At 39.1% G+C, this 14190-nt stretch overlaps 1 protein-coding gene across 3 annotated transcripts in view; it reads right to left on the bottom strand.

Annotated features, from left to right (window-relative positions):
* LOC148014779 (C3HC zinc finger-like protein) overlaps positions 1–11368 on the bottom strand; it is a 36541-nt gene extending 25173 nt beyond the window's left edge. For 2 of the 3 annotated variants that reach the window (XM_087665720.1, XM_087665718.1), the window contains exons 1-3: positions 11044–11367; positions 9755–9986; positions 9354–9477 (exon numbers count right to left, since the gene is read on the bottom strand). In XM_087665720.1, coding sequence (XP_087521846.1) covers positions 9354–9477; positions 9755–9986; positions 11044–11111 — 424 coding nt within the window. In that variant the 5' untranslated portion in view covers positions 11112–11367. Of the gene's footprint in view, positions 1–9353; positions 9478–9754; positions 9987–11043 lie in introns of all 3 variants that reach the window. The other variant, XM_087665721.1, reaches the window with a different exon arrangement.
* Positions 11369–14190: the final 2822 nt, after the last annotated feature.

Here is a 14190-nt window from a genome sequence, read left to right as displayed (position 1 = left end):
AGTGCGCAATGGAAGAAGAACACGAACACAGAGGAGAGGAGAGAGAAAGCAGAGAATGAAGGAAGAAAGTCTGCACTGACTGAGATGAATGCTGAATACACTGGAATGGACAGAACAGTCCCTGCACGCAGCCCGGAGCATCAGTGAGGGAACCAGGACAGACTGGAAGCAGTGGCAGCACCAATGCCGGAGACGGAGACGGAGGGAGCAGTGCTGTACCTGCAGAGAACTATACTGGACTGACTGGGGGGGCTGATATAAATAGCCCCCAGGCCAGCAAACTGGCCGACCAGCCAAACTGGCCGACCTGGCCAGATTTGGCCGACCAGCCAGATCTGGCCGACTTTGGCCAGATCTGGCCGACTGCCCAGAAAAATGGGCAGTCAGGACAAAAACAGCCCAGTTTGGGCTGGAACAAACCCAGGGCTGCATGCTGACTAGAGCAGCCACAAAAATGCACTGACAAAGCTCCTCTGTCTCCTGTCAGACTCTGACAGGAGCTCACAACCAGGAGATGACAGACTGAGACTGAAGAAGAGCAGGCTAACAGGTCCGCCGTACTCATGCTAAGTTTAGTATCCAACTTCCTAAATGCAACACGCCAAAATTGACTATCAAATTTTCTATCTCGATCAAAAACTATATTTGCCAGAAGGCCATACAACCGATATATGTTCTCTACGAACAATCTAGTCAATTCTCGTGTTTTAACATCAGTTGAAGTTGGAATAAACCTAGCCATTTTGATTAATCTATCCACAATCACCCACACCGAGTCGTGCCCCCTCTGTGTTCTGGGTAACGCAACAATAAAGTCCATGGAGATACTCTCCCATTTTTTCGAAGGAATCTCTAATGGGTGGAGAAGTCCTCCCATTTTTAATCTTTCAGCTTTATTAACCTAGGATTTATTACATTTGACCACATAGTCAAGGACGTCCTTATTCATTCCAGGCCAATAGAGCTGCCTTTTAATAAGACTATAAGTCTTATTAACTCCTGATGTCCCGCGCTAGGAGTATCATGACACTCAAAGAGTAGCTGGAGCCTTATTTCTTCATCTTTCGGGACACATACCCTACCCTTGTAGAGTAAATAACCATTATCAATGGTAAAATTCTTCCACTTGAATCCCATTTGAGCAACCCCTGATGCTCCATTTCCTTGTTGAACATCCTCAGATATTCCTTCCTCAGTGGAGGCCCTTCCATTTGGATCCCCATTTTCTATTGCTTCCCATATGTTGGAATATGCCGGATCAACCTGGCATTTCCCTTTTAAGGATTCAAGCAAATCGGAAGTGAACTGAGTAAAACTCAATTCATTTATGATGGGCATTCTGCTGAGTGCATCAGCCACTATATTATACTTCCCTTTTCTATACCTTATCTCATAGTCGAACTCTTGGAGGAGTTCGGCCCATCTAGCTTTACGCCCTTGTAGATCCGGTTGGTCATTAAGCCACTTAATGCTTTCATGATCCGACAAGATCAAAAGTTTGGCACCATACAGATAGTGCCTACATTTCTTCATTGCATGTACTATTGCATATAGCTCCCTCTCATAAACAGAATAATTCCGTTTTGCACGGTCTAATTTCTTGCTTTCAAAAGCAATTGGTCGACCTTCTTGTAATAAGACCGCGCCTATCGCCTTATCACTGCCATCGGCTTCAACCACAAATGGTTTATTGGGATCCACAATTAATAGTACTGGAGCTGTAGCAATAGCTACCTTAAATTTTTTGAAAGCTTTCATTTTGGTCTATTCCCCAATTAAAGCTCTTCCCTTTCCCTTTAAGTTGGTCTGTCTCATTGGAACAACTATTTTGGCATAATCTCGAATGAATCTACGATAAAATCCAGATAATCCTAGGAAAATCTGCAGCTCTTCCAGGTTCCTTGGAGATGGCCATTCAATAATTGCCCTTACTTTTTCTGGATTCATCTTGATTCCCTCTTTCGTGATAATATGCCCTAAATATTTGACCTCTTGTGCGAAGAATTCACATTTAGTTTTCTTCGCATAAAGGGAATGTGTTCTTAACAATGGGAATACTAATCGTAAGTATCCCAAATGTTCTTCTCTTGATTTACTAAAGATCAAGATATCATCCAAGAAGACTACTACAAAGTGTCCTAGATAGGACCGTAACACACTATTCATTAGCTTCATAAAGGTAGCCGGTGCATTAGTGAGGCCAAAAGGCATCACCAAAAAATCATAATGCCCATATCTAGTACGAAATGCTGTCTTAGGAGCATCCTGTGTCTTAATTCTTACTTGGTGATAGCTTGATCTTAAGTCTATCTTTGTGAAGAATTTTGCCCCTTGTAATTGATCAAAAAGATCTTCCATTCTGAGCATAGGAAATTTATTCTTCACTGTTATCTTATTAAGTGCTCTATAATCAACATAAAGTCGCATAGAACCATCTTTTTTCTTTACCAATAAAATTGGCGAAGCCCAAGGTGAATTGTTGGGTTGTATAAACCCTTTATCAAGGTAATCCTTAATTTGTCTTTCAACTTCTTGGTGCTGTGTTTCACTTAACTTATAAGGTGGTTTAGAAATAGGGTGTGTATCCCTATCTGTGTCAATTGGGTGATTTATATCACCCCTATCTTGTGGAAGGCCACTTGGTAAATCAAAAGGAAACACATCTTTAAATTCATCTAACAAACCACTTAATTCATTACTTACATTCAACTCACAAACATAAGAAAATTGTTGCTTAATATTACAGAAAGTAAAAGTGTTTTGTATAGGAAAAGACCATAACATATATACCTCACAAGCTTCCTTCTTTATCAGCTTCTGAACTTCAGTGGAATACAACAAAGGGTTATCACATACTTCATCTTCGCCTTGAATCACAAAAGTCTTACCATCCCTTTCAAATTCCAGTGTATTATGATGATAACTACGTTTTAAGGATGGTTCCAATCCCCATAGCTACTCCCTCCCTAAAGCAATATCGGCTCTTTCCATATTCATAATTTGAAAATCAAGTTTATCTTTGTATCCTTGGATCTCAATTTCCAAATTGGATACCATTGTATCCCATATTTTATTATCCTGACCTTGCATCATACGAACAATATATTGATGCCCACTCTTTTGTTGGGAAAGTTTCAATTTTTTGACAAGTGCATAATTTATGAAATTGTGGGTAGCATAGTCATCAATCATGACTCTAACCCTCTTTCCAGCTATCAATCCATGCACTCTAACTAAATCATGTGGCCCAAAAGTAGGCTGCCACATAGAAGTTGACATACAACACGTGTTGTACATCCTTGTGCAAAACCTCTAAAGATTTATACCTTTCATGCCCTTTTAATTCCAAGGTCTGCACTACATGGATTTGTTTTTCTTTTCCCTTGCCCTTGTCCTTATCCTTTCCTTTATCTTCCCTCTTTTTCCTTTGAGGGCAATTCCAGGCAGCATGGTTAGGGGATAGGCAATTGAAACACAGCCTTTCTTTTTTGGCCTTATCAAAGTCATCTTGACTTAACTTTGGCCTTACATATTGTTTCTTTTGAAAGGGTTGTTTCTTGCCCTTAAGAAATGGCATTTTCCTTTTAAATTTGCCTACAAATTTCGAGGTTTTCAATTCCTTAATCTTGGGCTCCGTATCAGTGAGACTAGTGAGTGTACCTAGACGTGTACTATCTTCATTGATTAATGCAAATTTAATTGCCTCTTCAAGCGTCTTAGGTGAACTCCTTTTCACTTCCTTTTTACAAGCCTTATCTAGTCTCCTAATGAATCCTCTTGTCTTTTGAAATTCATCTATTCCTTCCAATTTGAGGATTATCTCACAATATTCCTCCAGATGTGTCAGCAGGGGTCTTTCCTTTTGTCTGACACTTCTCAATTTCTTTCCATTTCATTTTCAGGAAGGAAATCTTTCAAAAAGACCGATTCAAATTGAACCCAAGTTTCAGGTATTTTATTTGCCTCCTTTAAAGTTCGCCACCATTTATATGCCTTTGGCCCCAAAGTTAAACTGGCCTCCAGCGCTTGGAGATGTGGTGGAGTATTTTTAAGTTTGTGCAAATCCTCCCATTTTTGGAGAAAATTGAAGATAGTGTCTTTATTTCTCTCTTTTTCCTCCCCGTGAAACTGAGGGGGTTTCATATCTTTTAACAATGGGCTATCCCTCAACTTTTGATGGGGCTCCATAGGATCTCGCATAGTCACATCTAAATCTTTTGATGAAGATGGAATATCCGAGGTTTCTAGCTTATTTTTATCTCTTTCTAGTAATAAGGTTAATTGAGATTTTATTTCGGTGAGTATTTGAGTTAAAAATTCCATTTAAACCCCCTGTGCATGCACACAAGCAGTTAGATCATCAAATTGTTCTCGTGTGGCAAAAAATTCTTCCCATTGTTCTTCTTGTATTTCCGTTTCATGGGGATCTACCATAGGGTGGTCCCCAAAACTAGAGCCTTCGATTACCCCCTCTCTCCCTTTCTCCTCCATTAATACACTAGAATTGAAAAGCAAATATAAGAAATTTGCGTACAAAGTTGGGGTACTTCCCTGATTACAATAAAACAGAAATTAATGATCTCTGTAAAGTAGAGATGGCGGGAAGAACGAGACAGCTGGGAACACGACCTGTCGGCAGGAGCGCTGGGTATGGGTGTAATTAATCACCCCCTGTCAGGTCACGTCGGAACACAGGTTGTGAACCAAAAAGATTAAAGATTAAAGATTAAAATGGGACTTAGTCCCATCGTAATCACCCGCAAGACTGTTGATGATAAACATAATCTGTTTTGCCCCCGTCCGTCGTGGTCGCCTTTGTTAACACACAAAAAAAAATGACGACTGACGTGTCCCGACAGCTCTTCGTGAGGACCCGGCGACTCTTCGTGAGGATCCGGCGGCTCTTCATGAGGACCCGTTGGCTCTGATACCGGTGCGGTGTGGATGTCAAGTAGACGAGAAGTAGCAAAAACTCCTGACGGCGGTCAAGTCTGGAATGTATGAAATGGCACAAGTGATTCCTTCTTTCACCTCCCAACCTCGCCTAGATTAGTGCTAGCTCCTCTCTCCCTGTTTCCTCTGCCAGCCATCCACTTCAGGTGAGTCCTACTATTCTTAAACTCTCTTACTCTCCAGGCTCCCCTTGTTCCCGTTCGGGTGCCCAAGGCCCCCGGACAGTCATCCCTCGCGCCTGTCTCCCATAAATTACCTTATTAATGTAACACTCGCAGTGAGAATTGCTCAAAAGGCCGTGGTTTCGCCTCCCATCAGACAAGTAATTTCGCGGTGATCAGGAGTATCCCCAGAACATAAAAGGCAAAGTTTACTTCCAAGACTTTGGTAAATACCCTTGAGACTCCATGTATTTTTTCTGAAGATTTATTTGAATAATGTTTTATTAATTAATGCTAGCTATAGCAATAGTAGTCATGTTAATAAAATTGTTTTTGGCCCGAATGACCTGTTTAAGATCACAAGGCATATAAATGGCCAAGACATTACAATTTATTTTTATAATGGTTCTGCTCATAATTTTATTTCTTCTTGCTTGATGCAGAGATTGCGACTCCACACGGTACCCGCTAATTAAGTTTATCGTATTCGATGTACAAAGGACCCTAGGGTGAATCATTGGGATCGAATGGTGCCAGACTTGATCTTTCAATCCAACAATACCATCAGATCATGGATTTCTGTCTTGTAAGTCTTGACCATGTCGATGTCATTCTTAGCATGCCATGGTTTTTAAAAAAATATTCATTCTTGTATATTGATTATAAAAATCATGTATTTTTTTTCCAGCTTGATGGTCGTTTCCATGTGATCGAGGGTTGTTTACCCTCTGGGATCACAAAAAATAATGAACATATGATTTCAATAATGGAGTTTACTCAATGTTTTTATGATCCAACTATCACTAATATTTGTTTTGTTGAAAAAGTTCAATCGTCTAATAATCAAGGTGATTTGATTTCTTTTGATAATAATCTTAATATAAGTTCAAATACGAGTATCTAGATCTGATATTACATGAGTATAATGATGTTTTTCCATTTGAGTAACCTGACAGAATTTCGCCGTCTTGCAAAACCTTAGACCATAGTATTGAAACATTTCCCGGTAGCCATCATGTCTCTCGACAACCTTATAGGTTTAACCCGAAAGAGAAGAACGAGATAGCTAAGCAACTTCAGGACTGCTTGGCTAAAGGTGTGTTTGAATCCATGGCTGAGCATAAAAGTATCAAACTTTTTATACCACTATCTAGGGGCCTGTTTCAGCCCATATAAGCTGCATTTCAGCCTACAAAATAAATGCTCTTTCCCTGGAATAGCAAAACCTTCAGATTGTTTCATGTACAGCTCTTCATCCAGGTCACCAAGAAGAAAAGCACTCTTCACATCCATCTGATCCAACTCTAAATCCAAGGATGCAGTAAGAGCAAACAAAACACAGAGCGTAGTCATCTTCACCAATGGTGAAAAAACCTCCTAGAAATCTATGCCTTCCTTTTGTGTATAGCCCTTAGCAACCAAATGTGCTTTGTATTTGGGCTTCCCATCAATACATTTAACCTTATAAACCCATTTGTCAAGAATAGCTTTCCTATCCTTGGGCAAAGGTACAAGCTCCCATATGTTATTTGCATATAGAGACTTCATCTCTTCCTGCATAGCAAGCTCCCACTTTCTCTTGTTTTCACATGACTGTGCCTCTTTAAATATCAAAGGCTCACCTTCATCAGTCAATAAAATGCAATCCAAAGATGGCTGAAACCTCTATGGCTGCCTTTTGACACGTGCATTTGTCAAGAATAGCTTTCCTATCCTTGGGCAAAGGTACAAGCTCCCATGTGTTATTTGCATATAGAGACTTCATCTCTTCCTGCATAGCAAGCTCCCACTTTCTCTTGTTTTCACATGACTGTGCCTCTTTAAATATCAAAGGCTCACCTTCATCAGTCAATAAAATGCAATCCAAAGATGGCTGAAACCTCTATGGCTGCCTTCTGACACGTGTAGACCTTTCCCAATGATCTGTATTGATAGGCAATGGGCTTACATCCTCAAGTATGTGCACACCATCACCTAGTGGCTAATTTTCAGCATTTCCTTGCTGCCCTAACCTGTTTCCAACATGTTCTTCTTGCCGTCCTATTTCATCATGTGCATCAATTTGCTGTCCATTATCTTCTGGTTGTAGCACAATAGGTTGCTGCTCATTTTCAGCATCCAAAGGGACCGAATCTTCAGCTAATGGTTGCTGAATGGCTGGCTGTTCATACTGAAACTTGACCTTCTTTTTGTCAAGGTCACCATATTTCATGTCTAGTTTAGTCCTCTAATTTACAGGAATATGCACAAAGGCGTCACAACCAAAGGTACCCAAATGATCATATGAAGCAAGTTTGCTAGACCAAACCTATTCAGAAATGCCATTTTCCAATGCACAATTGGGAGAGCGACTGCACACATGAACTACAGTTTTTAAAAGCCTCTCCCCAAAACTATTGTGGGAGATTAGTTGTGGACAGCATGCATCTGACTCTCTCACAAAGTGTGCGATTATATCTTTCAGTCACGCCATTTGATGCAGGGTTGAAAGGGGCTGTCAACTCCCTCTTAATTGCGTGCATCTCACAAAACCTTTTAAAACTCATTAGAGATATACTCCCCCTCATTATCCGTTCTTATAGCTTTTAACTTAAGCCCTTTCTGTGTGGAGGCATGAAACCTTTTTAAAGCATCAAACACTTCCTTTTTGCTCTTTAATACATACACCCATGACTTTCTACTGAAATCATCAATAAAAGTGACAAAGTATTGTGCACCTCCATGTGAATTAACAGGCATAGTGTACATATCTAAATGTACTAAGTCAAGAGCATTGGACTTCTTAACAACACCAGAGTAATAAGGAGACTTCACATGCTTTCCATATATGCAATCATTACAAAAGTCGAGACCAGAGCCTTTTATATCAAATCTCCCTGAAGAGGAGAGAATCTGAAGGCCTTTCTAGCTCATATGACCAAGTCTTTTGTGCCAAAGTTCCATTTGTGAATGAACTTCAATCACAGCCAAAAACTTGCCAAGTAATGCTTTACAATGAAAATAATACAGAGTTCCCTTTTTGCTGCCTTTAACAATCAACATAGAGCCCTTGTGGACCTTCCAAGATCCACCACCAGATGTAGTAAAATACCCTCTTACATCAAGCTATCCAACTGATAGTAGACTTTTCTTTATGGCAGGTACATATCTGACATCATGCAAAATCAGCTCTTGACCATTTTCAAGGGCCAAATGAATGGTACCTACACCCTTTATTTCACATGCATCTCAATGTAATCTCTGTCCATCAGATAAATCCTATCGGCAAATGATCAACATAAAGTTTGCTTTGATTGCCAATCTCATGATGACATCATTGCAAGTTAGAATGACATCAAAACCCCATGCATGTTTACTATCTTTGAAAGCGCATTTTGTAGGTCATCATTTACATTGTTCCTCAAGGAGACCGCCCCACCTCAAGGATTTCCACTTGGCCAACACATCCATGGCAAACAACATTAAGCCTCCATGAAAGGTGCTATGCAACATTTGTGTCTGTGCACACTATACATAATATGGATGTTCTTGAAGAAAGGCTAACAACAGCCATTGCAAATAATCATATTAAGCCCTTATTTGCTATTTCTGCAATTTACTTTTATCATTTTCAGCAAGGCAATGTGAGGTCACAAAGTGCTTATTCCTCTTCTTTGAATGAGGATAGGTGGCTAAGTTCTTCATAATTTTGAGATTGTCGGGCTGTATAAATCTTGCATCTTTATTCACCCTTGAACCATTATCCATAATCATGTACCATTGCTTGCTTGCAAATACAGCTTGCTTCTCCATATTGAGAATGTCAGTGTTATAAGTGGTATTGTAATCATAATCTGGAAATTTCTTAAAATCTCAAAGATTACAGCATTAAGACATCAAGGGTAAGACTGCAGTGCTTGCAGTATTCTTACTGTGATAATGAAACGAATCTCACCACTCAAAAGACATTAAATCACTATCCATCCTCTGTAAGCTTTGGAATGACCGCCTCCTTACACAAAAGAGAGTGTTTCAAATTATCAAACCAAATGGGAGTTAGGACTACCATCAAAATCTAATTCTCAACATTCACATAAACATTCTCTCCTAGCAATCCTGGACATCTCAAAAACTGTCAGAGCCAATGACCCTAATCAATCCTCATCTCAAGGTATTTTGTGCACATGTGCTCTCCTCGTAAGATGGAACAATATAAGAAAACACCAAGATCCAGAATAAAATTTATGAAAGAGTTTTAACCTTGCTGCTGGAACCACATTGATGAAGATGGAAAGGCAAGCATGGCATTACAACATTCACAAGCTATGAGATCTACATCCACATTTACCCAGCCTTTTCTTGCACAATTAACAGGACCAGCCACCTGCAAGTTCACCAGCCAACAATCAACAAAAGCTCTACAATAGTACAAAGGACAAAATCTTGTGAAATACACAAGGCCATCTGAAAGAACATTTTCTAGAACTCTAACAAATGGTTCCGGCAATTCCGTGATGTGAATAGAGTAAGATTCAATAAACCAATAGGAAATCTACGTTTGAAGAAATATGTATAAAGCACTACAAAGAACCCTGCTATACAAGGCGAACAGCAATGTCATGTCATAAATGACTATTACACACTGGGATTAAGAATAATACCTCTGGCTTTCCAAACCAAGTTAAGGACTTGAAAGTTGCCAAACGCTTGAAGAGGTCTGTCCTGTCCCATGGTCTGCACACAGGAGAAGGGAGTGCTTGTCGATTGTTAGTGGATTTTTGCAAGCTCCTTGTATTCTCTAGCTTTGCAGAGGGAGCAGTTATCAATCCAGAACTGTTTTTCTGTAAAGGAATTCCCCTTAATTCTTGCTTACTGGACGTCTCTCCTACAGAGCTGTAAAACAAACAACTAATGTATTTATATAATGCCACTAAACTAGTCTGATCATCATAGAAAATCAGACACATTATCACACTCACTGCAAGTTTGCCCAAAAGAGAAGGTTATACAGGATGTCTGAAGGCCCCAAAAGCCAAATCCATGACTGTCAAAGCAATTGCACCTTTGATAGCTTTCTTTCAAGGTCCTAACATTTAACGGCCTTTCAAACTTGAAGGTTTACAGGAGACACATACATGCAGCAGTATTATAATTTTAGAATTTGGAAAGCACATTGGAACTTTTACTTAGATAACTGAACTGTTTATCAAAGACTTAGTACAGTGCCTCTCCTTAAATGGTCCCTTCTAGTAGAGACTAATGACAACCGTTTAATGATTTCAAGCACACATATAAAGAAACTGTATTTTAGATAAATGGCTGTCAAACGGATACCATGTATGGTACCTCGCAAGCCTAAAATGCTCCTTGTAATAGAGCATTATATAATCATCATTTAGACAAGGAATCAAGGAAATGTACAAACAAGAAGGGCTCCTGATCCATAAGGTCAGTGTGGCAGCTCGGTGCTGCTTCAAGAATCTGAAGGAATCAATCCTTCGGGTTACTCAAGACACCGGTCAACCGACAGACAAACGTGGCATGTGAACTTATATGGATAGCTCAAAGACAAGAGTATGGTGATGCGGCAGATAGTTTGAGGAGGACTGACTCTTTTACAGTGCAAATTGTTTGAGAATGTTGAAATTAAGACTTGAATATGAGCATGTCAACAGCTGTGCAAATGCAGTCTAGATTCTAACACCTTGTCCGTAATGTATGCTGGTCAGATAATATTTAGATCGAGTGTAGTATGCATCGAAAATAATGCCGATTAAGAAAGATAGAACCCATGAATTAGCCTGAATCGATGCTATTGATGATAGCAGTCCATTCACTACCATAATACATTATTTGGAGTCGATGTATGGCTTAAAGATACGAGTAAACGCGGACTTCTGAGTTGGAATATTTATGCCACTCAGATTGATTCTACAAGAGAAAAAAGAACCTGGAAGCAGGCGAGGTAAACAAGCGATCCATCGCCCGTTTGAACCTCTCCTCTGCATTCTCTGCCATGATCGAACAATGGCATGAAGGAGAACAGTGATGCCTGTGTATCCGCGCAACAACAACGAAACAATGCAAAGAGACTTTGGTAACGACGAAGCGGAAAGGCAGAAAGAGTAATTGGTCTTCTCGAGCAGAAGTTGTTTTACATGCATTTTGGGTTAAAATTTGTCACAACCCGAAAAGGAGGGCAAAGAGATAATCTGTAAATACATAGAACCCCATGGGAGGCCAAACTCGCAAAGAGTTTTCGAACTTACGAATAGCAACTTAGGGCCGTGTTGCGCCAAGATGTAGCAAGGATAGTGTGACGGATTAGGGGAAGTGGGGTTTCTTAAAACCCCATGGCACTACTAAACCGAATGAAAAGGGTTGGTTTTAGGATAACTTTAGGAGCACTAGTGAATAAGAGGAAGGATCAATTGTAAAGGAACACTAGCGTTCCGCGCACACAGAATGCTAGGTCACTTTGTTGCGAAGCAACAAGAGAATTTGCCATGTTGTAGCTCAACAATCCATTTCTCCTCTTTCTCTCTCTTCTTTTCCCTCACTATTTTTACTTTTTTCTCTCCTCTTTTTCCTCTCTGTTTCTAATTTTTTTCCCTCTCTCTCTCTCTTTCTTATTCCTCTTCTTTTCCCCTCTCAATCTCTTTTAAAGTATGTAAATTTTATATTTCCCCTATCTATAATTATCTCTCCTTATGCTCATATTTTCCTCTCTTCTTCTTCTTCTTCTTCTTCTTCTTCTTTTTCTTCTTCTCTCTCTCACTCATTTACTCACACACACACACACACACACACACACACACTCTCTCTCTCTCTCTCTCTCTCTCTCTCTCTCTCTCTCTCTCTCTCTCTCTCATCCCATTTCTCCTCTAATTCCTTTTTTCTTCTCTCCATCTCTCTTTTTAATTTTATCTTTTCTCTCTTTCTTTTTTTCCTTTTTCTCTGGAGCACAAATCAGATGTTGTATGCGTACGTAGCGAGCACCGGAAGGTCCCCAAAAACAAAAGAACTCTACTTTTGCACAAAAAACAAGAGAGAAGACTTGCACGATATGAAGCAAAATACTAATTGGGTACAATCTCCTCCTTTGCCTTGTGTAAGCGCTCCACAAAGCATGAATTTGATATATTATTCATCTCCAAGCTCAAAAAATAGCCCAATTTACAATTAGCACGTTTTAGCTTTTGTGTTTACTTTTGTCCAACTAAAGAATTTTAGCGATTGGGCACCCAAAGAGTCGGGTTGTGCCCAAATACAATGTCCAATAACAAATATTTAAATCGTGCGCCCATGCACATACAAAATAATAAATAAATATTTGGTGCTTCAATGAATAAGCGCGTCAAAATAAATATTGGCGCCACACCTAAGATGTGCGCCCATCAAAATGATAATTTTCTCAAAATAACTTGAATACACGCTATCGCCCAGTGCTTCCCAACGCCACCGTTGCCTGCTCTACACATCAACTGAAGTATTCACAATTGTTAGAAAGTCATAAAATTAAACCAACAAAAGTAAATACCTAGCAGTCTTCAGCTACAAAATAAATAAATTGGTTAGAACTCAATCCTAACCTTAATATATTACAAGTGCGCACTCTAAACTCATAAATGTCCATTAATTTAAATATGTATTTTGTGGAATCACCCGCTATAGAATCACTCACTTGCATATTAAATTAACAAGATGCCTGAAAAAGACAGGTGTCCCCATCGACTTTTCGCACAAGGAATCCACCTTATGAATGAGCCCCGGCAACAAATATAATTTTACGGAATCCACCGTGGAATATGCCTCCTGGCATTGCTCTCTCTCTCCCCCCTTTTTCTCTCTCTCAAAAAATGTTTAAATTTAAAAAATATTTTTTTCCTTTTTTCACCAATCTCTCTTCCTCTTTCTTTCTTTCTTATTTTTCTTCTCTCTTCTTTTCTTCTCTCCCCCCCCCCCTCTTGTCTCTTTTCCTCCTCTCTCCCTCTCCTCTTTTTTCTTTTTTTCTTCTTCTCTCTCTCTACATTCTCTTTAAAAAAAATCATTTTCTCTCTTTCTTTTAATTTTATCTTTCCTTTCTCTATAATCTCTTTCCTCTTTCTTTTTTTTCTTCCTCCTCCTCCTCTCTCTCTCTCTCTCTCTCTCTCTCTCTCTCTCTCTCTCTCTCTCTCTTCTCTTTAAATTTTTTTCTTTTCGCTCTCTCTTTCTCTCTCTCTTAAATTTTATCTTTTTCCTATCTCTTTAATTCTCTCTCTATGTCCATATTATCTATTCTTCTCTCTCTCTCTCTCTCTCTCTCTCTCTTTCCTTTTTTCTCTCTTAAAATTTATATTTTCTCTCTCTATAATTCTCTCTCTGTTCCCCCTCTCTCTCCTCTTCTTTATTTTCTTCTCTTTGTATATTTTTCTTAGTTTTTTGTTCTCTGCCGGTCTCTCTCCCTCTCCTCATTTTTCACTTACTCTCTTTTCTCTCTCTATATTTTTTCTTATGTCTCTATTTTTCTCTTTTCTCTCTTTTCCTTTCTCTCCCCCTATTTTTTCTCTCTCTCGAATTATATATATTCTCTCTGTCTCTCTAATAAAAAAAATATTAAATAGATTTAACTTTGAAAAGACTATTCTCTTTCATCTTTTTTCCCCTCTCCCTCTTTTCTCTTTCTTCTTCTTCTCTCTCTCTCTTCTTTTTTCATTTTTTTCTTCTTCTCTCTCTCTCTTTACTTTTTTTCTTTTCACTCTCTCTCTAGTTTTATAGTTTCTCTCTCTATATTCATATTATCTCTTCTTCTTCTCTCTTCACTTTTCTCTCTCTATAATTCTCTCTTCCTCCTCTCCTCTCTTTTTCTCTCTCCATAATTCTCTCTCTCTCTCCCTCTCTCTCTCTCTCTCTCCTCTTCTTTTCTTGATCTCTCTCTGTACCTTTCTCTCAGTTTTTGGTTCTTTGTCTCTCTCTCTCTCTCCTCATTTTTCTTTTTCTCTCTCTTTCTCTTTCAAGTTTTTTTCACACTCTCTTTTCTCTCTATATATTCTTTATTTTCTCATTTCCCTCTTCCCCTTTTTTCTCACTATTTTATCTCTCCCTCAAATTATGTATT

This window comes from Lygodium microphyllum, chromosome 24 (genome assembly GCF_053477565.2).
Source record: "Lygodium microphyllum isolate KBCC chromosome 24, Lygodium_microphyllum_v1.1.10, whole genome shotgun sequence".
Taxonomy (NCBI): domain Eukaryota; kingdom Viridiplantae; phylum Streptophyta; class Polypodiopsida; order Schizaeales; family Lygodiaceae; genus Lygodium; species Lygodium microphyllum.
The sequence above is the reverse complement of the archived record's forward strand: the minus strand, read 5'-3'. Positions and strand labels throughout refer to the sequence as shown.